The following is a 26,246-nucleotide window of genomic DNA, read 5'->3' as shown; positions in this document are numbered from 1 at the left end:
AGCTACATGTATTTTGAGTTGAGGCTTTTAAGTGGCAAAATGGTTAATTTCCTTTCTTTAGCCTTCCTGGAAATTGAATCATCTGGTAATGTTCCTTAATTGCCCTCTCAAATGCCAGAGTCTAAATGAGAAAACTTTGTCATTACGTGGACCACTAGTTTGTTCTAGTTCTATGTCTATTGAGATTCAATCTTGCACTGCACGCTTTTGTACAGGGTGGTTTCTAATCTCAAATACTTGACTTAATGTAGGTCTGCATATCTTTTTTTTTTTAAGTTCACTGGCTTGGACATGACAAAACTCTTCGAGAGCAAGGAGTTGATGATACATGCACTGTTCTTTTGAGGTATTTAATTTTTGAAATATTGTATGTTGCAAAAGAGTTGATTTTTCCACCGCATGTAAAACATTTACAGTACTTACATTTAGCAGGTTAAATTTCAAATGAATGTCTCAAGTACAGTGGTAACCATAATTTGTACTGAACATTACAAATCATTGTTGTTCTCTACCATCATCAGAGCCAAGTAAAAAATAGTAGACTTCAGACTGAGTAGATGTATAATAATTTTAGAGGTGAATAGTGTTATTCTGAGCACTGGAAGACTGGTTTAGTCTATAGTGATCTTTCTTTGAATGTTTTTCTAGACGGAAGTACTTTTACTCAGATCAAAATGTTGACATTAAGGACCCAGTCCAGCTCGGCTTGTTGTATGTTCAGGTAGGTCCAGTTAAAGTGCTTTACTTGGAAAGTTGTTCAGTCATCCAGTTGTCTGGTGGTTTAGTCATCCAGTCGTCCAGTCATCCAGTGGTCTGGTGGTCCAGTTGGCTGGTCATCTGGCCATCCGGCTGTCTGGCTGTCTGGTCGTCCAGTCATCCGGTTGTCTGGTCATCAAATCATTCGGTCATCCGGTCTTCCGGTCTTCTGGTCTTCTAGTCATCCAGTTGTCCAGTTGTTCTGTCATGAATTCTTTTACATGTAATAAATCAGTCAATCAATCAATCAGTCAGTCGGTCAGTTAGTCAATCCGTCAACTTACAGAATAACTGTACATGTGGGTGGAGCTAGATAATTGAGTAAAGCATTTTCCATAATAATTTTTTTCTCCCTGCTCAGTGTAGAGATGGTATTTTAGATGGAACGCATCCATGTACACAGGAGGAGGCATCACAGGTATGTGTATCATGAAAGTATTTAGATAGAGCCTCCATGATAGTCAACTCTTGTTTTCTCACTTGAAGTTGATATCTAATAAAAATTCCATTAGTCAACTCAGTTTGGTCCACTTTTGTTCTACTTTGTAGGGCCCAAACTGATCTTGGCATTTAATTCATTTTCTCCTCAGCTCGGAGCTATTCAGATTCAGGTCCAGTTTGGTGATTTTGAAGAAGGCAAATACAAGTTTATAGAGTAAGTTCAGTGCTTTGTTTACCAGTAGAGACTCTTGACAATCTATTCTTATCATTGCACATGCACTGTATATTGCTGTCAGTAACATGGAGTTGTTGTGCTTTCCTTGTGTTAGCTTAAAAGAATTTCTTCCCAAGGAATATGTCAAATCGAAGAATATTGAGAAGAAAATTAAAGAGGTGAGATATTTCCGTAAATCCACTGTGTAGTAGTGACATGTACAAGGTCATATTAAATATGAAACATAACATTATAAGTGCATGCACCTTACCTTGCTCCAGTTGTCCAGGACAACTAGAGTTTCCTTCTGGGCATGTAACTTTTCATTCTCACTTGCCTGATGGACAAAGGATCAGGCAAGTCTTCTGCCAACTTAATCATTAAAACAGCAAACTAAGACTTGCCCAGGGCAAGCAAATTGGAAAGCAACTTGTCCCAAGGGCAAGCTGAAATTCAATTTTTTTTTTTAGCCCAGTCATGTAGGTCTTTTTGCAGCTTTACACATTGTTTATCTTTTCATTATTGTGTAGGAACACAGGAAAGTTTCTGGACATGATGAATTACAGGGCAAGTACAAGTATGTGCAGTTGTGCAGAGGGTTAAAGACCTATGGAGTCACATTTTTTCTTGTAAAGGCAAGTTCACATTTCAGGCCATAACAAGACTGGTGGCAGTCCTTCATGCAAATTTCTAGAGTTTTTCACAGTACATTCTCATCAGAGCCTCTTTTTTCCATGCAGTACATGTACATGGATTTACCACATTAGTTGCCATCATTTAAAGAAAACCTGTTTTCAAACTTGCCCTTTGGGCAAGCAGTAACTATTATGAACTAACCCAAAAGTCATTCTCGCCAGCCCCCCATATTTCTTAGAAGCATTAATTAATTTAAGATATTTCCCCTAACAACCTCACTTGCCCATTGGGCAAGCGAAGGGTAGATTCCACCTGCCTAGCTGCAAAATCCACTCACTCTGCTCTATCAGACATGACTTTCTTTGTATGCTGGTTGCAACTTCCTTTGCAGTGGGACTGAAAGTTATGTAATGTCAGTGCAAAATGCAGACTTTCTACTTGAATGTATGTTTTAAACAAATGATATAGTTTGTTTGTTAGTTGATTGTATTGATCAGTTGTTGGTTGGTGTGCTTGTTGCTGTGTTCGTTGGTGTGTTGGGGATTCATGCTCTGGTTAGTTATGTAGTTTTGTTGTTGTTGGTTCATAGGTGAGGTTTTATGGTTGTTTGTCAGTTTCCTGGTTAGCTTGTTCGTCGATCCATTGGTTTGCCTGTTTGGTGGTTCATTGTTGTTTGTTTCTTGTGTCACTGGCTGGTTCATTTGTTGGTTTGTTTATACTTAACAATTAGATTATGAGCTGAAGATTTCTACAAGGCAATAGTTGATGAGGCTGAAGACCAAATCAACCATTACCTCATAGAAATTGAGAGCGACCAATCTAATTGTTTTAGTAGAACTCTAACTGAATTTCCTTCAAAATATGATCCCAATTATTTCTGGTCTTAGTATCAAAGTTCACGCTTTAGAGAATTTGCGCAGACTGAATTAATTGTCAAGTTGACATTTGCAGTTGTGTACGTGCCCTTACAGCTGTATCAGTTTCTTTAAAAAATGTTGAGCTTTTTCAAGAAAACATAAATGCCCTCCTTTAAGTACTCAGGAATTTTGTTTATTCATTTGCCCACCTTTTAGTCTTCTCAGGAATTTGATTATCCATTTGGTTGTAAGTGTTCTTTTAAAACTTTGGTGAAGCAAGGAAACGTTGCAGTTTTGTCGACCACACCAAGCCACTGCCCACTAATGGCTGATAGTATGCAATGGCTCAGCCAATCAGATTACAGCATTTGCATTAGTATACTAGTAGAATTCTACTTATGACTGAGAGTGTGCAACGGCTCAGGCAATCAGATAACAGCATTTGCATCAGTATACTAGTAGAATTCTACTAATGGCTGATAGAGTGCAATGACTCAGCCAATCAGATTACAGCATTTGCATTAGTATACTAGTAAATTCTACTAATGGCTGTTAGTGTGCAACGGCTCAGCCAATCAGATAACAGCATTTGCATCAGTACACTACATGTAGTAGTGTTCTACTAAATGTAATCAGCTCATGTACAGGTGAAATGGTCGTTTAATTTGTCAGCTTATTTTATCAGTATATTATCATCTGTTTGTTTGTCTGTTGGTTTAATATTTATTTAATATGCTTTCTTTCTTGCAGGAAAAAATGAAAGGAAAGAATAAACTAGTTCCCAGGCTCTTGGGTGTCACAAAAGAGAGCATCCTTAGAGTTGATGAGAAAACTAAAGAGGTTTGTATTCAAACCATTACCTGTTAAGTTGTGTACTTAAACCAAATCCTGTAATTACCAGTTTGTTACTTATCTCTTGCCTGTCACTTGCCTTTCAAGATTCTTTCGATTTGTTTCCAAATTTGCTATATGTGATAATTAAAGTGCACCTAACCCCAAAAATTTTTTTTCGCTAAAATGAATCTCCTTGTTATTTGAAATAGTTCTGCGAAAAAAATTTTGGATTCCGTTAAATCCTCGATTTTCTGTGCCCCGACGAAATCTTGAAAATAGCTCCAAAACACCGCCATTTTGTTTCACGACCGAGTTTGTGGAGAATGGGTCTAGCGGCTCTTGTGACGTCTACCCAGGAAGGTTGGATATCTCACGTCCTTTCATTTCCTTCAGGATGGTGCAATACACATTCGAAAAGTGCGCAGAAACGCCTTCCAGAGGTGCTATCGGCTGTTGCAGCAATATTCCAGATTTAAAGAAAGATATACTGTACAATTAACTGACGATGATCGGCTAATGGTGCAACAAAGACGTAAACGATGGTTGATTTTGTCGAACCGAAACAAGCGAACTGAATCTGTGAGAACCATTGAAGAACTCTCACTGGAATTTGTTCCGCAGACTTTCGAACGCTATTTTCATAAATTTTCTGCTTAAAGCTAACCAGCAATTTGTAGAAATACTACCTACAACCTATATCTTCCAATCCCGCAGTATTTGTAACATACAAAGTTGTGTGATCCGATCATGATCAAGAAGCGTTATACTGATATGTAAATAGATTGCAACTGTACGCCGCTAACCAACACTTATTTCTCTTTCGATTTAGATGAAAGTCGAAGATTAATCCTTTAGAATTACATGATAACAAAATTGTTAGACTCACAGAGTTTTTCGAAGGTTTGGAAATCAGCAGTGTGACAAAGATTCTGTGATATAGCGTGGAAAATATGACCGCGTAACATGTGCGGACCGCTTAGGGAACACATCCTTTTCGCTTATCCAACGAATTTCGCTGCAAACTTTGAGAACAATTTACATTGGTTATTTGGAGTTACGACTTAAAACGTGTGACAATGTGAAATCGGTAATTGTATGAAATGTTTCCTTCCGCCTTGCTTCCCGCAGCTTCAAAAATACAGGTCCAAACAATATGATTTTCAATCGATCGAAGCCAATGTTTTGGAGGTCATCAGGTCTCGAAAACTGCGACACGTACGTCGCTCTTATAAACATGAAGCATTCAACTGAAAGTAAAACACAAGCTGGATTTAACAGAACAATCACACCTTGATAAAATACATTCTTGCTAAGGACAAATGTAAACGGGCTATAAACACGTGTGGGAATCTTATGTTTAGTTGACGAAATTACCATCCAAAGCAGTCCTTGAGTTTTCTTTCCTGCTTTTCGTTTGCCTGCTCCTCCACTTCGTATCTAGCTTTCCATTCCTAATATACAAGCAACTCGTCCGCAAAGAAGTCTTCCCCTTCGTCGCTTGAAATATTGTAAATTGCTCTCAAAGCTCTAAGCAGTGAGTTCACAGTTGTTGAACGTGCTTGATCGAAGTTTATTTCAGAGTCTTCCAAATCGAAACTTAACTCTGACTCCAGTGACGAAAAAGAAATGATTCTGAGACAAAACTTGGATGTTTTAGTCCCAAAATACATCGGAACGATTAGTTTTGTGTTCCATTTTCTTGAGCAAATACAGAGAGTTGACTGAGGCGCTATTGTGTTTGGTTCCTGGGTAGACGTCATCAGGTACCGCCGCCCCAGACTCCCTAAAACGCGGTCGTGGAACCTTCAAGTGCGACTTTGAAAGGGCATAGAAAATCGAGGATTCAACCAAATTCAAAAATTTCTTCGCCCAAATGCTTCGAATAAAGTCTAGATTCGTTTTAGCGAAAAAAAAATTTGGGGGTTAGGTGCACCTTAAAGCTTTGTGTAACCATCTCTAAACTAAGCTTGGTTTAATTCCAAAATCCATGCAAATTACTGCTAGCTTGCGAGCCACTTCCTGGTATTTGAACTCATCTTTGTCACACTGGAAAATAAAGTTGCAAATTTTAGTAACTTGATGTTTCTATGAGAATTGTTTTCAGATGTCACCAGACAGATATTGGAGGGAAAACAGTTGAGATTAGACTGCATTGGAGTTTGGCTAGTCAGAATAATTCTCTGTTATTAAAGACGTTCTTATCCACAGTGTGTAGATCTCTACTGTAAGATTTGATACTATTTTCTTGTGTTAACCTCAGGTGATGAAGACCTGGCCCCTGACTACAGTCAGACGCTGGGCAGCTTCACCAAACAGTTTTACACTGGTATGTTAATTCTCACAACTTTTAGCCTGTTACTTTTGTTAATTAAAAGCATACTAAATTATACACTGGCGAAAAACGGCTTTAACTTCAACTAACTGCTTTGTGAGAACTCTATTTAAACCTTTAGTAAACTGATTTGTTTTGATTGTGGGATTTGTTGAAAAACTGTAAAGTGTAATTTACCATGGAAGAAGGACAGATAAAATAATTTTGTAGTTCTACAATTTACAAGTTGGTGAAGTAAAAGTAAAAGAAATGATGTTATATAATTATTTTTATTTGCCGTGCTTTCATGAAAATAGTAACATTTTAATGCTGTGTTAAAAGATTAGATTGAAGTTACTGTTGGTCTATACAGAATTACAATTAACATCCTTTTGCAATAGAGATGTTGAGTCCACTGGTACCTATTCTTCTAATGGAATTTGTTAGTACAGGAACTGAAAGTTTTTAGTGGTATGTTTTTTATCAATGCCTTCAGACTTCATATGTTTGCATGCGAATTCTTACCTGCCAGTAAATGTACTTGTACTTCCTTTCAACAGGATTTTGGTGATTACCTGGAGTCTTATTATTCAGTACAAACAAATGAAGGAGAGAAAATATCTCAGCTCATTGCTGGCTACATAGATATTATTTTGAAAAAGGTAATTTAAAATGATAAATGAGAACACCGCAGACCACTATGTCTATACTTTCCACATTATTAAGGTCTGGTTAATGATTGCAATGATAATAAAATATAATTGTGTACCACCGATATGATAAGAGTTGTAAAGGTTACATGACAAATTTGGTACTTTGAAGCTGTTGGGCATATGTACTTGTCTGTAATGTAAATTATCAGTTTATGACAGTTTCAACACCTAAATTGACAGAACGTTTGGATATTTTGACTGGGTGACCACCCCTTCAAGCATTAATGCATAAACAACTGAAAGACACCTTTTCAAAATTTTGTTTTACTACATTGTTTTTAAGGGCTTGTGCTTTTTTCCCTTACCCACAGAGAAAGGGCCAAGATGGTTATGATCCTGACTTTGACGAGGAATCAACAATGGTAGAGGATTCTGTGACTCCATCAAAGTAAGCAGAGACTAGAACTGCAGCCTATATTAAATTTTCAAGCTCAATGTTTTCAAATTTTCCCTGAATTACTGAATCTATTCCATTATAAATGAAACCTTGTTGGCCAAAAACCACCTGGTGCTGAACTGTCATGGCTCAGCTCAGTGGGGTAAAACTCACACAGAATGAGGCACAACATGCTCCAGAAAATACAAGGGAAATTGTTGCTGCCTTCTGTCGTACTAGGGTGAAGAGGGATTAAATTAGTAAGTTTCAAATTGTAAATGTACAAATGGCAGATTGCTTCACAACAAGGTGTAAATAAATTATGCTCCAAATATTGTAACTTTAATGTCTCTGTTTTTTTTGTTTCATTCAGAGGTACATACTTGGAGCGTCAAACAAACAAGGTTGGCCATGCTGCTACTGGCTCAGTAGCTTTGCCAGCGGTGATGAGAGCTGGAGGTCCAGGTATATAAAGCATCATACATGTTATGTAAAATGTAGAAGCTGAGCATCTTTGCTAAAATTTTTGGACATCTCTTTAAATTGCAAATTTGAGTTACACATAATATGAACAATACAATACATGTGCTATATTTACATGAACACAAATTTTCTGACTGTTCTGCAAAGCACATTTAGCGAAGGACCAAGGCCCTGCCTAATTGTTCTGTATTAAAAGTTTATGTAAGTAGACCACTGGTTCACTGTTACAATGTTTTTTCAGGGGCATCTAGATACAGTGTGGGTAAGATGGAGCCAGCCCAGTATGGGACAGTTACAGGATCTGCACACTCTGCTCATAGGCCTCCCATGGTGAGAAGCAATTATCCAGAAGTTAAAATTGTATGAAATATAGAGCTTTCTGGTGAAATAATTAAAGTTTTTACTGCCTTGTGGTTTACTTAGGGACAACAAAGTTCTTGAATCTGATTGGTTATCAGCAGTCCCTATATTTTGAACGTGTCACATATACGTGGTGTTATGGGACAGTTTGTGCATCCTTCTTGGTGTTTACTGGACAGTATATATATTATGCCTGATTGAGTGTTGATTGAGTAGTTTACATTGGACAGTAGCACTTGATTGTGTTTCATCTCTCATGGATCTTAGACAATTCAACTACTTTCATTTTCCAAAAAGTTAAATTTTTCAACTTTTACTTCTCAAATTTTGTCATAGTTATGATTGATAGGTGACAAGACTTAAAGTAGTCCGATTCAGTCTGTTATCATGCTCAGGATTAAATGAACAGGACTGTCACCTCATGGATGTCTTCTTAAAATTGTGTATTTCTTAATAGATGATTGCAGACCGAATTGGACTACAATCAGTCATTACCATTATTAACCACTCCTCTCATCTTGACTACTGATGTCGTATTATTGTTTACAGGGCTCACAAGCTAAGCTTCACAGTCTTACTCCTGCACAGAAGGCATACATGAGTAGTCTGAGTCAAGGATTGGACACCATTGTTTCTGCAGAACAGGATCTGGGTTCTCCTGCTGAGATTCCTGCCCTTGGATCAGATCCAGTAAGATGCAAACCTCTGTAGTGTTGCACATCACCACCAATGGCTGCTCTGTGTCCCTAAGACATTCTGTAGTCAATTTGAATAATATGAAGTTTTTTTCCATTTCTGCTGACACTGAATTCTCAAAGGAAAATCAATCTAGTATGGAACTGCTGACAATTCTTAAAGGAAAGTCAATCTAGCATGGAACACAATATGAATGTTTAATGTGGTTGTTTTGGAATGTTTTCAGGCATCACTGAAGTGGAAGCAAAACACTCTAGATCTTTCCAGACAAAATGTGGCATCCCGACTGGCTGCTCTTTCAGCGTCATGTGCTTCAATTGTCACGCTGACTTCAGGTAAAGACAGGCTTGCAAAACCATATAAACTCTGAAAATTTTTTATCAGTTTTGTGAAAACTGTAATACCCCGTCATTCACCTACCATTTGAAAGAAGCTGACAGAGATGAAAATCACATATGTTTGCCCATTTTTAAGAGCATCATAAAAATCAAAAAACATTTTAAGAGCATATGGGTTTGGGGGACATTGTCTCAAGATTAGAGACATTTGTATGAATTTTGAACCATGTTTCAAGGTCTCTAACTTGGTCCCTGTTCACCCTAAAAGCATCAAACTTGGTCAAATGACTACTCTCAATGTGGTCTTTCATGTGGTGGTGTCAGTTTATCGATTGGTTAAAATTTGAAACTCGCCCCAGTTCCCTGCGCAATTTTGGAATGGCCCATGCTCAGGGTTATAACTGGGAGCATGAAAGGGTCAAAACAACTGCACCCTTGAACCATATGTAATTCCTGTTCCTGTGCCATCATTTTTGACTGTGCTGTACTTTTGTAATGTTCTGTCATGATTCTCCCCCGTTTCTTTTATTTTAACCATCATTATATGGTAGTCTTATTAACAGACAAATAGAGATGTCAATAGTACTCTGGAAAGAGGAGACTGTTTAAAAGGAGTTGGGATATTCTTATAGCTGTTAACTTTTGATAAAGTGCCTGTACTGAATCTAGTTATGCATAGTGGAATGTATAATGTAATTTGTTACTTTGTTGAGTATTCATAACATTGCATTTCTTATTCAAGGAGAGCCAGAGGAAACAAACTACACTGCTGCTGGGGCAGCTGTGAATACCATGTAAGTTCATCTCCCTCTTAACGGTAGTGTTGTTTGTACATTTTATCAGTCATGTACTAGCTATTTTGCCTTGCACTACTATGTTATAAATATTATTTATGACCAGGAAGGACACATTCTCTGTTGTGTAGAGCCTTCTTACTGTACAACTGTACAGTACTTGTATGAGTGTATATATGTATAGGGGTAAATGGATTTGTAATAAGACTTCAAGATTTGGTCTTCCTACAGCAAACAGTTCAGGTGTGTTGTTTGGTGTAATGTGACTTGCATAATATTGGAACACTGTTTTTGTTTTCAACATGTATTGTTGTTTCTTGTATGATATCTACTGAAACGTTGCAACTGCATAACTGACTTTAACCTTTTCCTTCAGCTCATCTAACTTACAAGACTTATCAAAAGGAATCAAGATGATTGCTGGTTTACTGGATGATGACGATGATGGTAAGAACCTTTTGGATGCTACACGAGGCTTGGCAGGTGCCTTTTCGAATCTTCTGAAAGCTGCCCAGGAAGGAGGCGGAGCAGACAGTGAGGTTAGTAAGATAGCCAACTTTTCCTGTCATGGATTCTACAGATTTATTTAGTTTTCATTGTCATCAATTTCCATTGATTGCCTTGCAATCAGCACATACTTTTCACTTTTTAGTCTAGAGGCAAGTTGTTGTCAGCTGCTGGCAATGTGGGTTCATCTGGAGCAACACTGTTGCAGTACATGGGTGAACCAGAAGTTGATCAACAAACTCAAGTAAGTTCAAGACCATGTCATGCATCTGATATTAAAGATAAGTGATAGATAGGCACCTCAAGTTGCATAACCTTTGATTTGACTAGTGCCCCCAAGACTTTTAGGCCTCACTTGCTTGTGGTGCCACACTCCCCTTCAAGGGATGTCACTCAGATATTTTTTGGGAAGGGTGGTACAAATGTAACTTGGGAATCAGAAGGGTTTTTAACAACTTTTTCAACTGGTTTATGGTAGAACACACTGGGGAGCTTGGTTGAGTGATTAAGAGTGCCTGACTTGAAATTCAGAGATCACTGTAGGTTGACGGACTGCTAGTTGGAGTTTTTTCCTAGTTCAGCTGCTTAGCCAACTGGTTTGCCTCCTACCATTAGGAGTTTTGACCTTGTTATCTTAATTTTAGAAGGTTTTTTAGAAGGTTTCTTACAAAGATTTTTAGAAGGTCAGCCATGTGAATCAGCACTTGTGCTAAATTACTTACAGAGCATTAAGAAATGTCCTAATTTATCAATGCAATCTCTTAGACATAACATTAGTCTGGTGTATACATACAGTATCTACAAAGACTATACCAAGTAGATTGTTCAACTGACCTGTTTATTAAACACAGGAAATGTTACTGGCTCTGGCGCAAGCTGTGGCTAATGCAACAGCAGCTCTGGTCCTGAAAGCCAAGAATGTCGCTAGTCAGTCTAATGACACTGGAGCTCAAGGCAAGGTGATCACTGCAGCAAAGGAGACAGCCAGAACCACAGCACAGCTGGTAGCTTGTGTTAAGGTGGTTGTTCCGTCCATAAGCAGTCACATGTGCCAGGAACAAGTTGTCGAAGCTGCAAAACTTGTTGCTACAGCTGTCAATGACACTGAAGGAGCTTGTAAGGTAAGTTTTCAGACAGATCTGGTAAAATTTTAGATACTCTTTGGCGTGTAGTTTGAAATTTTGTTTTTCATACAGTGTCAAACTTATCTTGTGGAATAAGGTCCTTCAAGAGGGAGATTATTTCTGGTAATGAGATCCATTTAACTAACACCACACAGCTCTGATGTCGTGCAGTGGAAAATAGTACCACAAAACCGATGCTTGTAGGGCTAGACGGGCTGTGAGCTGATCCAAAGTATCTGGCTTTCTGTCATTTTGCATAGACTTTGTAATGCATATGCCTGGTGATTCCATGATCTTGAGTAAAAATATTTTTTTCCATTGAACCCTCCCATATAGTCAGTAAATGTATGGTGTTCCTTATGACACTATTTTTTTGGCTGTTTATGATAAATCTGTTATAATCCCAGGAAGCAGCTCCTGAAGAATCTGACTTGCTACGAGAGCTAATGACAGCAGCGCAGGCTGTACGGGACGCTTTGAATAGTCTGCTGGTGAAAGTGCGAGATGGAGGCTGGGATGCTCAACAAGCTGGACAGTATGATGCAGCATGTGATGACATTTTAGGAGCTACAGACAGACTGTTTAACAGTATGGGGAATGCAGGAGAGATGGTTAAACAGGCCAAGATCTTAGCTCAGGTGTGGAAACTATACTGTAGTTAAGAAATGAAATGCCATGTCTGAGGAGACTTGACAGTACAATTTGCATACCCTCTGGTTATTTCTCTCGAATATTCTTGCTATTTTGAAAACTTTTCTGTAATCCAATCGGGCTTGGTTTCCTAATTAAAGATTGTATTCGCATGGTTAGATTTTATTTACACCCTGAGATTATATCCGTCTTGAACAGAGTTTTTACTGTGTGCGGTAGAGAATGGTGGGCTGTCAAACCTGCCAAAATGCAGAGACCATCATATTTGAGCTTGCTAAATTTGAAAGATCAAATGTAACATGTTAAACTCCCAAGACTTGAACCATTTCACAGCTTTCAAATACCAGTTCCCCCCCCCCCCCCCCACCCCCCACCCCATCAGTTTTCAGTGATTTATGGAGGCTAAGTGAGGGTTGTGCATTAATAGGACATTACTTGTCGACATCTTGTATCCTATACAGGCATCATCGTCATTGGTAACTGGAATCAAAGCAGAAGCTGAAACCGAGGATGACTCAGACTCACAGAAACGTCTCTTAGCTGCTGCAAAGGTGTTAGCCGATGCCACTGCAAAACTTGTGGAAGCAGCAAAGGTTTGTTCATTTCAAGTAAAATGTAGTCTTGTAATTTTTCATTTTGTAAGGAGTATACAGTGTAAACACTTTAGAGACCACCTCAGGCAATTACAAACTTCTGTTGACAGGTGAACATACCTAAGGTGTTGCAGGGCATGTTTTGATAATTATTGGAAATATAGGATGATAATTTGGGTGAAGCGTCTCAGAGAATGAATGCATGCATGTACAGATTACTTCTGTGCTAAACCAAATTCATTGCATCTGAATGTAATAGCAATGGGGGACTGAGGTTACATGAAAGTTGTTGCTTATACAGCATGGTTTTAGATTATGGAAATGTTGATATATATAGAATGACCATCAGTTTATAAAATAATTAATGTCTTTTTCACACAGGGAGCAGCCAGAAACCCTAATGCTGCTGACCAACAGCAGAAGCTCAAACAGGCGGCAGAAGATTTGAGATCAGCAACAAATGCAGCAGCCAGTGATGCATTGAAAAAGAAGCTGGTCAAAAGACTTGAGGTGATTCTCATGTCAAATGTGTTGATCTTAAATCTCACTGAGTAATGGTTTGGTGTAAAGCATATGCTGTTAAGCATATGCAGTTCTTGTCATTGTAGAACAGTCTGGGTCTCAGTTAAGTTGTCTGCTAGAGATGACAGGGTCCCATAGGCCTGGATCATGTCCTTCAGTGCATCTCTCATCATAGGTCACTTCATCGATTAGTTATCACTACAGCACCATAGTTAGTTTTTTTGGGCGTGAAGGAAACAAAAAGTGTGTGTACATTATCTGTGGCAGTTAGATATAGATTTTAGCAAATTTTGTTCCTATTTTGGAGCCGGAAATCTTAAACAAAGTCCGACCTATTGATTTGCTTTTATGATGAAAAACAATGCAAAACAATTTTTGAGATAGTTACATCTACCTGCTACCTGCCTAAGCTGAGTAGTAACCACAGGTATAACATAAATAGATTGCAATTGCTTGCAGTGGATAATTGTTATGTGTTCTGTCTGTTCTATTAAGCCAAAATATTAATTCTCTTGAATGGTAGATGGAAAGGACCTTCAGTAACTTTTGAGTGACTATAACTTACTATAGTAAACTATGGGCGCTTTCCAATAGACCAAAAATTCCGGTGGGAATTTCCAGTAATTCCATGGACGAATGGTACAGACTTTTCCAGTGTGGAAAATGACAAGCCGCACAGTTTTGTTCGCTTGGAATTTTTCAAAGACTTTGAGTTTAAGTTGCAAATATAGAAGCAAACAGAACACTGATATGTCGACATCGTGACTTTTTACAGACCACAACAGCAAAAATGTTGCAAAACAAAGGGTTTAATGAGTCTTACAATGGTTCTGCACATGTTACAAATCTTTGTACATTTCTTAGCCAACCTATGCAGAACAAACAAGTACACCACAGGGGCATTATTTTTATAAAACACTTTCTTCACGAATTTAGCTGTAGCTAGTATTTATCGACATATAAGTGGAAAGATTCTAAAGTATTTCAATTTTCAAATACGCGTCGCCGTCATCCTTGCATGAGATGTCCAACTCGCTGTCATCGTGGCCAAAAAAACTAGCGCTGGGTAGAAAATTGCGAATTTGCATAATTTCTGAAAAAGAGGACAACCTCGTGATGTATACCCAAATTTGCGAATATATTTTCCTGGAAATTTCCGTTCCATTTGATTTTCGTCCCAGAATTTCCAGAATTTTCAGTTGAATGGTTCACTTTTCGGAAATTCAACAATTTCCGGATTTTCTGGAACTTTTCCCTGGAAATTTCCGTACCATTTGTCTCCGTTTCAAAAATTTCGGAATTTTTGGTCAAATGGAAAGCGCCCTATACCATATCTTTTTAGTAACTAAACAGACAGCGGCTTGAAAGCAGCATTGCTTTTCCTTGATTTTTTAATCCTGATTATGTTTGCTTGCCAGCAATCAGTGAGAACAATATATTTTTTGTTATTGTAAGGCGGCAGCTAAAGAGGCAACTGGCCAGGCTACTCAGCTAATTGCTGCAGCTCGCAGTGCAGGGCCGTCTAATCGGAATCAGGCATCACAGCAACAGCTGAATGACCAGTGCAAAGTAGGTCTCATGATTCTCCTTGCTGGTGCCATGCATCTCTTTTATAATGTTAGTTCTTAAGAATGTGGTTGTATATCAAGACTGTAATTATGTCCTTTCATTGATGGTCTTTGTTTTTTCTTAGTGTTAACTGTCTGCTTTTTATTGAATTGATATTGTGCCAGAGAAATGAAAATTAGCAACTCCTAGAAATCAGGCTCAAGAATCGTAAAGAGGAAATCTATACTTGCCTTGTCCTTTGCCTTAAGAACATGTGTACACTTTGTTAAGTTTGGAGAGTGCTACATTTGATAAAATACCGTTGTGAAAGGATTATTGTTTGCTTTTGGCGAACATAATATTTGGCAATATTCCTTTTCAGCCAGTAGAAGAACACATCAACCAACTTGTTGAAGCTCTTAGAGACACTGCAAGAAATCCTGACATTGCTGCTCCTCAGTTGGCTCTGATAAATGCCTCAAAAGAGTTTATTCAGGTAGACGATCTATAATTTTAAGGCCATTCACTGGTGTATCATAAATAAATTATGTCTATACTCTTAATTATTACAAACTTGCACAATTTTTTTTCTTTTCCATGATGTAATATGCATTTATTTTTATAGCCAACATCAAAGCTGGTTGCCAACTCTAAAGCTGCACTTCCAACCATTGGAGATCCAATCACAGCAACACAGCTGGCAAACTTTGCCAAGTCTACGGGTTCCTCACTGGGAGACTTACGAGATGCTGCAGATAAGGTGAGAGTGGTTTACTATGATTGATGAATAGGTATCTTTCCTCCCTCCTTACCCCATGTTTGCTTCTTTCATTGTACCGTATTTTTTTATTTGGTTGGTCTCTCGTGTCCATCCATGTCTTTATTTTCAGTTGCTTGCTATCACTTTCATCTTTTTTGTCGTTCTTATTGCCAATTCTTAGTCAGCTTGAATTCATTAAATTAGAGATATGTAAGGAGCCTCTGGTACATTTGACAGAATTTATTTTCCACCTTTAATGCTAAGTCTCAAGGTGATAGCCGTCAAAGCTTGTTTTGTTCTCTAATGAAAATATTATGTGTGTAGTGCTGTTTTGGTAATTTTAGGAAAAAATGACTTTGTGTAATGTCCTGTTCTTACTTTGCAGGCTACAGAGGCCTGTGGAACACTTGAGATTGATAGTGCTTTGGATACAGTTGGTTCTCTTGGTCGTGACTTGGAGGCATACGAGAAGAGTGCTGAGGATGGAAAACTGCTTCCCTTACCTGGAGATACTGTAAGTTACACAGGAAGACACATAATTTTGAACAAAACTTTGTCTTTGTCTCAATTTTGCTGTGTGATTTTTTTCTGCTATTTTTACAAGTTTGTAAGTTGTGAATGTTTCCTTGTCATCTTCAATTCTCAGGCAGAATCGTGTGGTCTTGAACTTGGTGCCACATCAAAGTCTGTTGGATCGTCAATGGCACAGTTGTTAACTGCTGCTTCACAGGTAGCTGAATTTACCTTAGTTCCATTATTTTCTTGATCCTGTCAAGATGGCTGTTATTTTCTATGTAAAATATTGTGTTTTTTTGGACTGAAATGGTGTGTACATCTAATTAATCAAGAAAATTGATGTAATGTTTTTGCTGACAGGGTAATGAAAGCTACACAGGTATTGCAGCAAGGGACACAGCTAGCGCCTTGCGTGTTCTGACTGCAGCAGCCAGGGGTGTTGCAGCAACAGCAGATGACAGAGCCTTGCAGATGAATCTTATCAAGGCAACCCAGGCTGTAGTTGCTGAGTCAGCAAAATTAATTCATGAGGCAAAGAATGCAGTGAACAATCCTGGAGACCCTAACAACCAGCCCAGACTAGCACAGGTAAGTACTGTGATACTGTCTTCAGTAGGCAGGCTTCACTAGAACAAACAGTGAGGAACTTAGAAGTGTTGTGATACGTTTGTTACAGTGTTTGATAAATACAAGAACACTGTTGACGTGTTCAGGAAAGAGATAGGCTGGAGGGGACTCCCATATGAAAAGGACATGGGTGCTCGTTGGAAATTTTGAAAAGAACCCCTAAGAGGCACCAAGATTCTGCTTTATGAGCGTGCTTGAAATGTTTTTCGCCCCTGAGAGGTACGAATTGTAAAACAACACATTATTTCCTATCATATGTTTTCGGCTCAGTACCCTTAAAGGTACCACAAAGAGGTACCAAAACCGCGTTTTTAACTTCTAAAATGTAAAACAAGTACCCCCATCCTTTTATATGGGAGTACTTCCAGGTAGGGATAGTCATTAAACGTTATTGACTGGAGTCTTTCTGAAAATAGGCTGTGTAGTCCGAGTTTTCAGTTTTGCATAACATGACTACCCAAAGAATATAAAAAATTTTAAATGACATGTAGAATTTTAAAACCATGCTGAATTTTTTAGGTAATCAGAGAGTGCAATTAAGGATTTACACTATTAGTCATATTTGAAAATTCTCTTATAATTGCATTAGCCTTTAGCTAGGGAGTGCAATTTGAAATAATTTCCAAGTATCACTCTAATTGGACCAGCTTTCATATGAACACGTGCCCGTTGATTTCCACTGCAGTATTTTGCAAAATTTGCTCAAACCATATTTGACTTGTTCTTTTCTTTTGTCAAGTCCTACCCCAAAATTTCATTAAAACAACACTCTCTCTCTACGTAGGCTGCCAAAGATGTGTCCCACGCATTGAACAACTGTGTGAACTACTTGCCTGGTCAAAGAGATGTTGATGAAGCTATAAAGGCCGTTGTCAACTCCAGTCAGAGTTTAGCCATAGAGGATGTGAGTTGAATGTAGCGGTGCTTAGCCTTATTAACTTACTGTAGTTTAAGACTATCGTGCAGACAGCTCTTTCCCTTCTATACACACACGTACTATTCATTACCAGACTCTCTTGGTCCTTCAAGGTGGCGACCGTGTCAAATTCCCTACCCTGGGACATCACATAAAATCGAAATCCCTACCCACGGAACAGACTTCACAATCAAATTTCGTGAATGGCCCGCCCTGCCCCCTTGGGCTTGGCATTGATCAGTGCATTAGCCAATCAGAGCATGCATTACATCGGCAACAAAACATCGTATCGCCTCAGCTGAGCACCCTTTTAAGTATCCTTTCAATCCAGGTCATCTTCGTGGGATTCCTTTTTCCATTATTATCATTGTAGTGCTCATAAGTTGTCACCAATTACCATGCTACTTTGGAAGGTTTTAGACTGAGGCTGGATGCTAAACCAACAGACAATTTATTTTTGGTTACCTAGTTCCCACCCACCTCCGAAGGATACCAAGTGGTCCAGGAGAAGCTCAGTATGTCAGGTGCAGCCCTTAATGCGGCAGCTAGTGACATGGTGACAGCATCACGAGGAACATCCAATCAACTGGCTGTGTCCACTAAGAAGTTTTCACTGTCTTACCAAGATCTGTTGGACAGTGGAATGAAGCTTGCTGGGCAGGCCCAGGTATGATGTTTCTTTGTTGTGGTTTGGCTTCGAGCTTACCCACGCACAGCCTTCACTGAAATCCTAATTACTCAGTGATGTGACATGAGATAGGACAACCTTAGTGGGTAATAGTAAAATATTTCTCATGAAACTTGCGGTTCATGAAAAATTGAGATAATCGATTAAAGTTGTGTTAACGTTTAAAACAGCTGCTTACAGTGGACAAAAAATTCAAGCATTGACAAGACCTTGCAAAAGCAGCAATATGGTAGAACTCTGATTACTTAAGTTACGAAGGGAAGAGAAAACGCTGTAGTCAGCAACTTGTAAATTCACCGTTTAAGTGGCCACTTGAGAATCTTTACCTTATCAAGCAGTTTAAGTATATTTCGTTAACATGATTCTGTCAGTGGCTGGTTTCACTGTGTTTATAATATGCATGCCTTTTGAATAACTCAACAGTGTGACAACATTAAGTTTACTGTAAAGCTTTATTGTAATTATAGGATGATGCAGCTAAAGATTCTCTGGTACGCAATCTGAAAAACACTTCAACAGCATCCAGTAAACTCCTTCTGGCTGCTAAATCCTTGGTGTCAGATCCAAATGCACCTAATGCAAAGAATTCATTGGCTAATGCTGCAAGGTATGTATAGTGCATATGACTTTCAGTGTACCAGCTCGGGGATCAGCAGTGTATGTGTTTATTCCTGTTGTCTCTCAGTTTTTAACAACAATCGATACAAATTTTAGTGAAGAGTGCTATTGTATTCTTTTGTTTAAATACTCCCACTCGAATGTTACGTTTCGTACACGTCCATTTTACTGAAATGAGTGTCTCGCCAACCTTGCTTCAAAGCGCGTTTTGTATCCCAGCTGTCTAAGACAGTTGGTATGACAGCTGTGAAGTTTTTATTCATGTAAGCGGTTGTTTTCCTTATGTTACAGAGCTGTGACGGACAGTATAAACATGTTGCTAAATGCTTGTATGTCCGCTGCTCCTGGACAAAAGGAATGTGACAATGCCTTGAGAAATATTCAGGTATGAACATACTGTGCAGTTTCTAAAATCATTTCATTGCCTACATTTAAGGTTCTCTGATATCAATACCCAGACACAAAAAAGCTCGAAAGGGGAGGGTGAAGTAACAGTTAATTGAAGATGTTCCCCTTGCTATTCATGATCACCATACCTGTAACCTCCATTAAGCAGACACTCTTCCTCTCATTTTCTGCTCATTTTCTGACTTTTACCCCTTAAAGGATGATTAGCTAGTACCTTGCTGTCACTAACATTTTCTGTTTTACTTTGTAGGCTGTCAGTAACATCCTGGACAATCCTGTTGAACCTGTTAACAACGACACGTTCTTTGACTGTCTGGATAAAGTCACTCGCAAGTCTCAAGTAAGTTGAAGTCTTCAATGCTGTTAAACTACTCTGGGTACATTCATACATGTACTTACACAATACAGCCACAGACCTGTTTGACCTGCTTCCCTTGGCAAAGAGTTTCACAGCTTTTCTAGCAAGATTGCCAATGTAAACCCTCATTACTTCCTATTCACTTCTTGCTTGGCTATTCGTGAAGGAAAATTAGAGACTACTAGTAGACTACTACAAGTGTCCAAAACGCTAACGCGAATAAGCTACGGGGCGTGTTGTGATTGTTGCAACATTTTAGTTTACCTTTCCTAAATGCTGACTTGTATAAATTATGCCATTGAGTGCATGTCGCCATTTTCCCAAATTGCAAGACGAAAAGGTGGTGTCGGCACATGTATTTTTGTTTTTATGAGTATCAGAAGTGTACATTTTTTTAAGTGCTTCAACTGATTTCAACGCAACTTCCGTAGACCCAAAGTTTTTGTCTTTACTTTTATTATTACAATACCTTTTTTCCAAGACTTCATCTGATTGAAATTTTATTGCAGGATCTAACAGAAGCCATGCCTAGAATCTCCAACAGTATCAAGGCTGGTGACTTCAATGAGTTTGATGATGGAGTTAAAGATGCCTCAGGAGCTGTTTGTGCACTAACAGAGTCTGCTGCACAGGTCTGTCTTTAACTTGATTCCAATGCGTTTTGGAGAGCAAATACAAAAACATACACAGGACGTGAATAGTGGGAGCTTCCTAATATATCTTTTTTTTTTAAATTTAGCTATTTTATAAGTTGTTTTATAGTTCAGGGATTGATACAGTCCAGAACATTTAGACATGAACTATGTCCAGTTCTGAATGGGTGATATGAATGTTTTCAGGCTGCATACCTTGTGGCAGTAGCTGATCCGTCGAGTGTGGCAGGAAAACCAGGTCTGATAGATCAGGCGCAGTTTATTAACTCTAAACAAGAGATCGTGGACGCTTGCGAGAGTCTTCTTAACCCAGAGGCCAGCCAGCAGCAGGTAGTGTTCAACCTCAAGATTTTTCACGTGATATTCGTCACTACTAGTATGATGTGAAGGTGTACAGTTGAAATTGGCTCACCAAATCTACTGAATGGTTTGTTTTACACAGGTCCAGGTCTGAGCAAAGCGTAAATCAACAACAGACTTGAATAATAAGTTTAACTATTTCCTCCAAAGTGCCTGATCATAAAATTCCACTTAAGTGACGCCATATTCTGACTGATTGTGCTGTACTGTTCCCTTGAGTTTATGTATCCTTCGCTCGGTAAACTAAATTCATTTTTGACTCCTCAACCAAGTAGTTTAGTGATTGTATTCTTGTGTTAACAGGTCCTTGGAGCAGCTACATCTGTCGCCAAGCACACTTCAGCTCTGTGCAATGCTTGTAAAGCAGCGTCTGCTAAAACCAATAACCCCGCAGCCAAGAGACAGTTTGTGCAATCAGCAAAGGATGTGGCCAACAGCACAGCTTCTTTGGTCAAGAACATCAAGGTTTGTACTTTATAATTAGCTTGTTAGCCAGACTCAGCTGCCGTTTAAGACTGCCCGACTACACTAGTAGTAGCGTACTACGCAGACGCTCTTTGGGGTCGTCATGCAGTCTTCCTCCCCCATGAAGGGAAAGGAAGATTGCGCGACGAGCCCAAAGAATATCTGTGTAGGAGGCTAGACGGCTTCGTCTGCGACGCAGGCCTCTTTCCAATTTTGTCAGAACTGTCACGCCAATGTTTCATCCAAGGTACGCTATCACGCAACTGAATTCTTGTGACTTTTCGTTTCAGGTGCTTGCCAGTGACATGTCTGATAACAACAGAGAAGCATGTGCAGCAGCAACCAAGCCTCTCATCGACAGTGTGGAGAGTCTCACTGCTTATGCACTCTCCCCAGAATTTGCTCCAATACCTGCGAAAATCAGTGATGAGGTGAGAAAACGTTTTTGATCTCGTGTGTTTTCACAGTGTTGAGTTGTGCACACAGTTATCTTGAATAACGAAAAGAACGGTGACTCTTATCCTCTTTAGTCTTCTCCATCCTTATACATTTCTCTGAGTGGTCCAAAATTTCATTTCTCTCTACTGTGCCAATACATTTTCAATCATATCGGTGATAAGAATTAACAAAGTCATCATTCAGCGATCTTGTCTCATTCTGGAACTACATTGTAGCTTTAAAAAGAATTGTGTGACAATTATAAGTAACGAGAATTTCTGTCTTGAGCATTACTGAAAAGGTAAAAGTCTCCTAACATTTTGTACAGTGGAATCCCGATTTTTCAATTCTCCCGTTAACTCAGACCCAAAATTGTTTCCCCCTCCTCAGTCGAACATTTTAATTTTACTCCCGATTTCTCGAACTACCCGATTTTTCAAACCAATTTTCGTTCCCCTTGGGAGGTTCAAGAAATCGGGATTCCACGGTATTGCACCCTCTGTTTTCACAGATATCTTCTCTTTCAGTATTATACTGTCAGAATATGCGGTGAAAACAGCCTGAAAAGACCTATTTAGGTAGTTCATTTAGTGTGATCACCCGAGTGAGGTTAGTCCTGAAAAGAACTGTTATTGGTGGCTTGTGTTTAGATTCTCGGAAGTCGTCAACAAAAAGTTCTTTTGAGGGAATAGGCAAGCCTCTCTCAGAGAATTATTTGGCAAACGATAGAAGAAATGCATACCTACAAATCATTGAACGAGGGTGTTCTATTTGTAGGCTCGTTCAGCTCAGGTTCCTCTGATAATGTCAGGAAAATCTATGGCCACGTCAAGTTCAAACTATTTCAACGTAGCCAAAGCACTGGCTGTGAATTCTAAAGACCAAAACGGATTGCAGCAGCTCGCTCAACAGGCCAAGGCTGTGTCGGACGCTATGCGGAGACTTATTACAGCAATCAAGTGAGTTTGAATTTATCTTGCTAGACTGCTTGCATGCACTCAGGTTACAGTAGGACATCTTGTAGTCATTGGGTAGCCTGAAATGTCAGTCTTCTTCCGCCCTCAGCCTAATCTCCGGCCCGGGGATAAGGCTGAGGGTGAGAGATTACTGACATTTCAGGCTATCATGGGGGTTTCCTTCGGCTGATCTCAAGCCCACTTTTCAAATTCCCTGTTAGAAACTGAGAGCAAGTGGTCAAGAAGTGTAAAGTATAACCGAGTAAGTGATCCTCTTTTAAACAAAGAATATACCAAGCTTTATTCGACGTTTTGGTGTAATGTTTTCAGGCATTCTGCGTCATCCGTTCCTCATAATGGGCTCTTCATTACTCAGGATTTAACAGGCTCCACCAGAAACGTTTGCTGAACCTGTTTATATTTATTATTTCAGAGACAATGCTCCTGGGCAGAGAGAATGCGACGAAGCCTTGGAGCAAATTAACTATACAATAAATCAGTTGGACCAAGCATCTCTAGCAGCTATCAGTCAGCAGCTGGAACCAAGGCCTGAAAACACTCTACAGGTGAGCTATAAATGCATATAAACTGTTCTATCTAAATATTTCCCCTGTAAGTCTTTTATATTGTTTAAACAAGGTAGACCATGGATTATGGAGCACTGAACGAGAGCAAGTGACTTTTGCGCAGACGTATCCTGTTTCCCTTTATCATCCTTTGCCACTTATCTGACCCAGGAAAGTGATCCCGAGATGTCAAAGCAGAATGCTAGCATTCCATTGATTAATTACGTTTGGTGTTTGTCTTCAAATGTTGTAAAATAATGCGACTGTAAATTCCTTAAGAACACGGCAGAGCACAGCCCTTTTAACTTTACTAGTGGCATGACGAGATTTTTTCGTTGTATCTCTTCTCGTTTTCCCTTACATTTTGCATGTTCATAATTATGTAGGCTCTGAGACTTTCCGTTGGTCTGGAACGGTAATTTAAACAGTATTTTTTTGTCGTTAGGGTTTCCAGGAGCAAATGATGCAGAACCTTAGTCAACTGTCAGACGTTATTGATCCATTAGCAACAGCAGCCAAGTCTGAACCTGAAAACATTGGCCATAGGGTACGTGTCAACGGTGTTGTCCCTTAGGTCTCGTCCACACAACGCTGGAGGAATTTGAAAACGGAGTTTTCACTCTGAAAATGCATCAAATATTTTCCGTCCACACTTACCCGGAGGATTTCAAAAACGCAACAGTCACCGGTCATTTTTGGATTTGTTTGAGGAAAACTCGATTAGGAAAATCACATGATTATCGTAACGCCATCATTTTCGAAATGTTTTCCGTCCACATGAAAGCGAAAAGCTGGCGTTTTTAAATACCTCCGGTTTGAAGAGCATTTTCGAGAAGCTTGGGGGATTAGTGTGGACGGTAGGCCTAACCTTAGAAATAAAGCTGCGTTTTCAAATTCCTCTGGCGTAGTGTGGAGAGGGTCAGTCGCGTGGAGATTAGAAGAGACACTCGGTATTATATCATACCGCAGTAATGTATACACCAGTGAGGATTGCCGTAAATGATAGTTAATCCGTCAAGTTATTCAGCTTATTGATATGTGTAATTACTGTCAATCTTAGGTAGCCCAGGTGTCGAGTTTCATTGCTCCGCTGGCCGACCTGGCTGTGGGCGCAGCGTCACGCACGGCTGATGTACAGCGCAAGGTGGACTTGTTAGATCAGGCCAAGACTGTGGCTGAATCAGCAGCACAACTTATGTATGCTACTAAAGAAGGCGGAGGAAATCCACAGGTGATAAGATATTTACTTTTCCGAAACCCTTAAGTGCATAGTACGAGAGTCGATAACCTCTTACTACGTACTATCGGTACTCTTGCGCAATGTTGACAGCAGTTATGGTCATTTGGTTCGTTGAACACTACTTCCTAGAGAGACGTTACGTGACGACCCAGATAGCATTAATTTTGCGATATGGCTGTTACTGCTGTAGGTCAATTCTTGTTCAAATATCTTTTCACACTACTCCCCTGGATTGAAAGTGAACCATTTATCAATCTTCCGATTGAAATGTGTTTTCAGTGTCAAGTTTAAATGCCTTTATTAAGTATAGGTAGAACCCGCCAGCCTAAGAAATAAAGTCGTGCAAGAGCACGGGAGAATGTCTTAAGTCACTCCTGGAGTTCTACAGTCGAGGCGTCCAAACGTTTTGCAGCGAAGTCTAGTTGCCCTCAAGGAAACCGTTAGAACGGAACAGAATGTTTTTGTTTGAAATAAGCCAATTTTGTTAGATTGAAATAGCACCAAGGCTTAGGAGACTGGAACAAAAAAAATGTTTATTATTTCTCAATCTCGATGTGATTTTCTCGAGACATTTAGCACCAGTGTTTTCACGTTAACCGTAAACAGCAAACGGCAGTTTTAGGTTAGGCGTTTGCCGTTAGATGTTTGCATTGCGACCTCTATCGCTTTAGCTACGAAGACGTGGGAGAGTTATTTCACTTAAAGAAACCGCCATATTAAATTTCCAGACAACAGCAGTGTTTGATTTCCAAATGGCAACAAAAAGATATATTCTAACTTTTTGGCTAAACATTTAATCTAAACCTGTACTAAAAACACTGGTGTACTGATTTTCACACTGAGCACGTGGCATAAACAAATTCAGGATAAAAAACGTTCAGGTAAATCACTTAGGTGAAAACCTACTTCTCGGCGTTGAAAACCCGCGTTGCGTACGGTAGTACTCAACGCGGGTTTTCAACGCCGTTTGCCGTTTGTGGTATCCTCTGAAAACAGTGGTGCTAAGTGTCACCTATGTTGGTATAATTCCCTGTTAGAGCTGAGGTTGCTTAATGTGCTTAAATATGATGCATGTTTCAGGCTGTCGACATCCATCCAGACATCAATGAAGCCGCTCAAGGAATGAAGGAGGCTGTCCGGGATCTTGGACAGACACTTGAAGAGGCCGCTAGTGAGACTGGTGTGGTGTCTGGCTTGATTGACAGCATAGGGAAAGCACTTGCCGAGGTGAGATCTCATTTTATCTGACATGCACCAACGAGTCCAACAATGACTGAGAGCTGTTTTTGGGTGGCAAACTGAACCAGTGACATATCGAATGAAGAAAAGATGACTTGCAGAAGTTTGAACATTTTGGATTTGAATATGACCGTTAGTCCAAAAATCAATCATCTCTCTTATCGAATTTGAAAAGTAATGTAAAGTGTTAAATCAGTATACGAGCCGAGTGGCCCATCATGTTGGTGGTTATTCCTGTCAGGGTATCATGAAACGACTAGAGGTATTTCTTTTTCCCCTGGATGGCATGCTAGTCCACCACAGCGCTATCCCCTAGTGTTAACTTCGCCGGTACCCATTTGTACACCCTGTTGGAGAAAGGCCCCGTGAGAGTAAAGTGTCTTGTTTAAGAACACAACCCAGTGTCCCCGGCCAGGGCTCGAACTCAGACCGCTCGCTCCGGAAGCGAGTACACTAACCATGAGGCCAACGCGCCTCCATAACTTTGAAAGGATACATACTTTCGGTGTCACTATTTTGCGACTTTTGGTTGTTAGATTGACCAGCCCCAGAATGATCGAGGAGATAGTGCTGATGTGATCGATGAACCGTTTGTGAATTATCAAGAGAGAATGACACGTGCCATGAAAGAACTGACCAAGAAAGGTCATGACATGGTGAGTAAAACGGAACACATGGAGTTTG

The 26,246-nt window shown here is 39.5% G+C and overlaps 1 protein-coding gene across 2 annotated transcripts in view; it reads left to right on the top strand.

Moving 5' to 3' along the window:
- The window catches only part of LOC110053595 (talin-like), a 41,774-nt gene that overhangs the window by 6,581 nt on the left and 8,947 nt on the right, over positions 1 to 26,246 (top strand). Inside the window, exons 9-50 of one of the 2 annotated variants that reach the window (XM_089272158.1) lie at positions 277 to 346; positions 649 to 721; positions 1,118 to 1,174; positions 1,347 to 1,411; positions 1,527 to 1,590; positions 1,942 to 2,046; positions 3,655 to 3,744; positions 5,999 to 6,064; positions 6,610 to 6,711; positions 7,074 to 7,150; positions 7,512 to 7,603; positions 7,863 to 7,951; positions 8,531 to 8,671; positions 8,904 to 9,012; positions 9,758 to 9,809; positions 10,186 to 10,348; positions 10,462 to 10,560; positions 11,168 to 11,437; positions 11,848 to 12,078; positions 12,553 to 12,684; positions 13,066 to 13,194; positions 14,662 to 14,775; positions 15,137 to 15,250; positions 15,380 to 15,514; positions 15,900 to 16,028; positions 16,161 to 16,244; positions 16,391 to 16,618; positions 17,442 to 17,561; positions 18,043 to 18,240; positions 18,729 to 18,868; positions 19,171 to 19,264; positions 19,538 to 19,627; positions 20,155 to 20,277; positions 20,485 to 20,628; positions 20,962 to 21,123; positions 21,414 to 21,554; positions 22,339 to 22,520; positions 22,951 to 23,083; positions 23,529 to 23,630; positions 24,144 to 24,314; positions 25,404 to 25,550; positions 26,099 to 26,218. In XM_089272158.1, coding sequence (XP_089128284.1) covers positions 277 to 346; positions 649 to 721; positions 1,118 to 1,174; positions 1,347 to 1,411; positions 1,527 to 1,590; positions 1,942 to 2,046; positions 3,655 to 3,744; positions 5,999 to 6,064; positions 6,610 to 6,711; positions 7,074 to 7,150; positions 7,512 to 7,603; positions 7,863 to 7,951; positions 8,531 to 8,671; positions 8,904 to 9,012; positions 9,758 to 9,809; positions 10,186 to 10,348; positions 10,462 to 10,560; positions 11,168 to 11,437; positions 11,848 to 12,078; positions 12,553 to 12,684; positions 13,066 to 13,194; positions 14,662 to 14,775; positions 15,137 to 15,250; positions 15,380 to 15,514; positions 15,900 to 16,028; positions 16,161 to 16,244; positions 16,391 to 16,618; positions 17,442 to 17,561; positions 18,043 to 18,240; positions 18,729 to 18,868; positions 19,171 to 19,264; positions 19,538 to 19,627; positions 20,155 to 20,277; positions 20,485 to 20,628; positions 20,962 to 21,123; positions 21,414 to 21,554; positions 22,339 to 22,520; positions 22,951 to 23,083; positions 23,529 to 23,630; positions 24,144 to 24,314; positions 25,404 to 25,550; positions 26,099 to 26,218 — 5,147 coding nt within the window. Of the gene's footprint in view, positions 1 to 276; positions 347 to 648; positions 722 to 1,117; positions 1,175 to 1,305; positions 1,412 to 1,526; positions 1,591 to 1,941; positions 2,047 to 3,654; positions 3,745 to 5,998; positions 6,065 to 6,609; positions 6,712 to 7,073; positions 7,151 to 7,511; positions 7,604 to 7,862; positions 7,952 to 8,530; positions 8,672 to 8,903; positions 9,013 to 9,757; positions 9,810 to 10,185; positions 10,349 to 10,461; positions 10,561 to 11,167; positions 11,438 to 11,847; positions 12,079 to 12,552; positions 12,685 to 13,065; positions 13,195 to 14,661; positions 14,776 to 15,136; positions 15,251 to 15,379; positions 15,515 to 15,899; positions 16,029 to 16,160; positions 16,245 to 16,390; positions 16,619 to 17,441; positions 17,562 to 18,042; positions 18,241 to 18,728; positions 18,869 to 19,170; positions 19,265 to 19,537; positions 19,628 to 20,154; positions 20,278 to 20,484; positions 20,629 to 20,961; positions 21,124 to 21,413; positions 21,555 to 22,338; positions 22,521 to 22,950; positions 23,084 to 23,528; positions 23,631 to 24,143; positions 24,315 to 25,403; positions 25,551 to 26,098; positions 26,219 to 26,246 lie in introns of those variants that run through there. The other variant, XM_089272163.1, reaches the window with a different exon arrangement.

This window comes from Orbicella faveolata, unplaced genomic scaffold (assembly GCF_042242905.1).
Source record: "Orbicella faveolata isolate gen_17 unplaced genomic scaffold, um_ofav_v1 contig_1, whole genome shotgun sequence".
Taxonomy (NCBI): Eukaryota; Metazoa; Cnidaria; class Anthozoa; order Scleractinia; family Merulinidae; genus Orbicella; species Orbicella faveolata.
The sequence above is the reverse complement of the archived record's forward strand: the minus strand, read 5'-3'. Positions and strand labels throughout refer to the sequence as shown.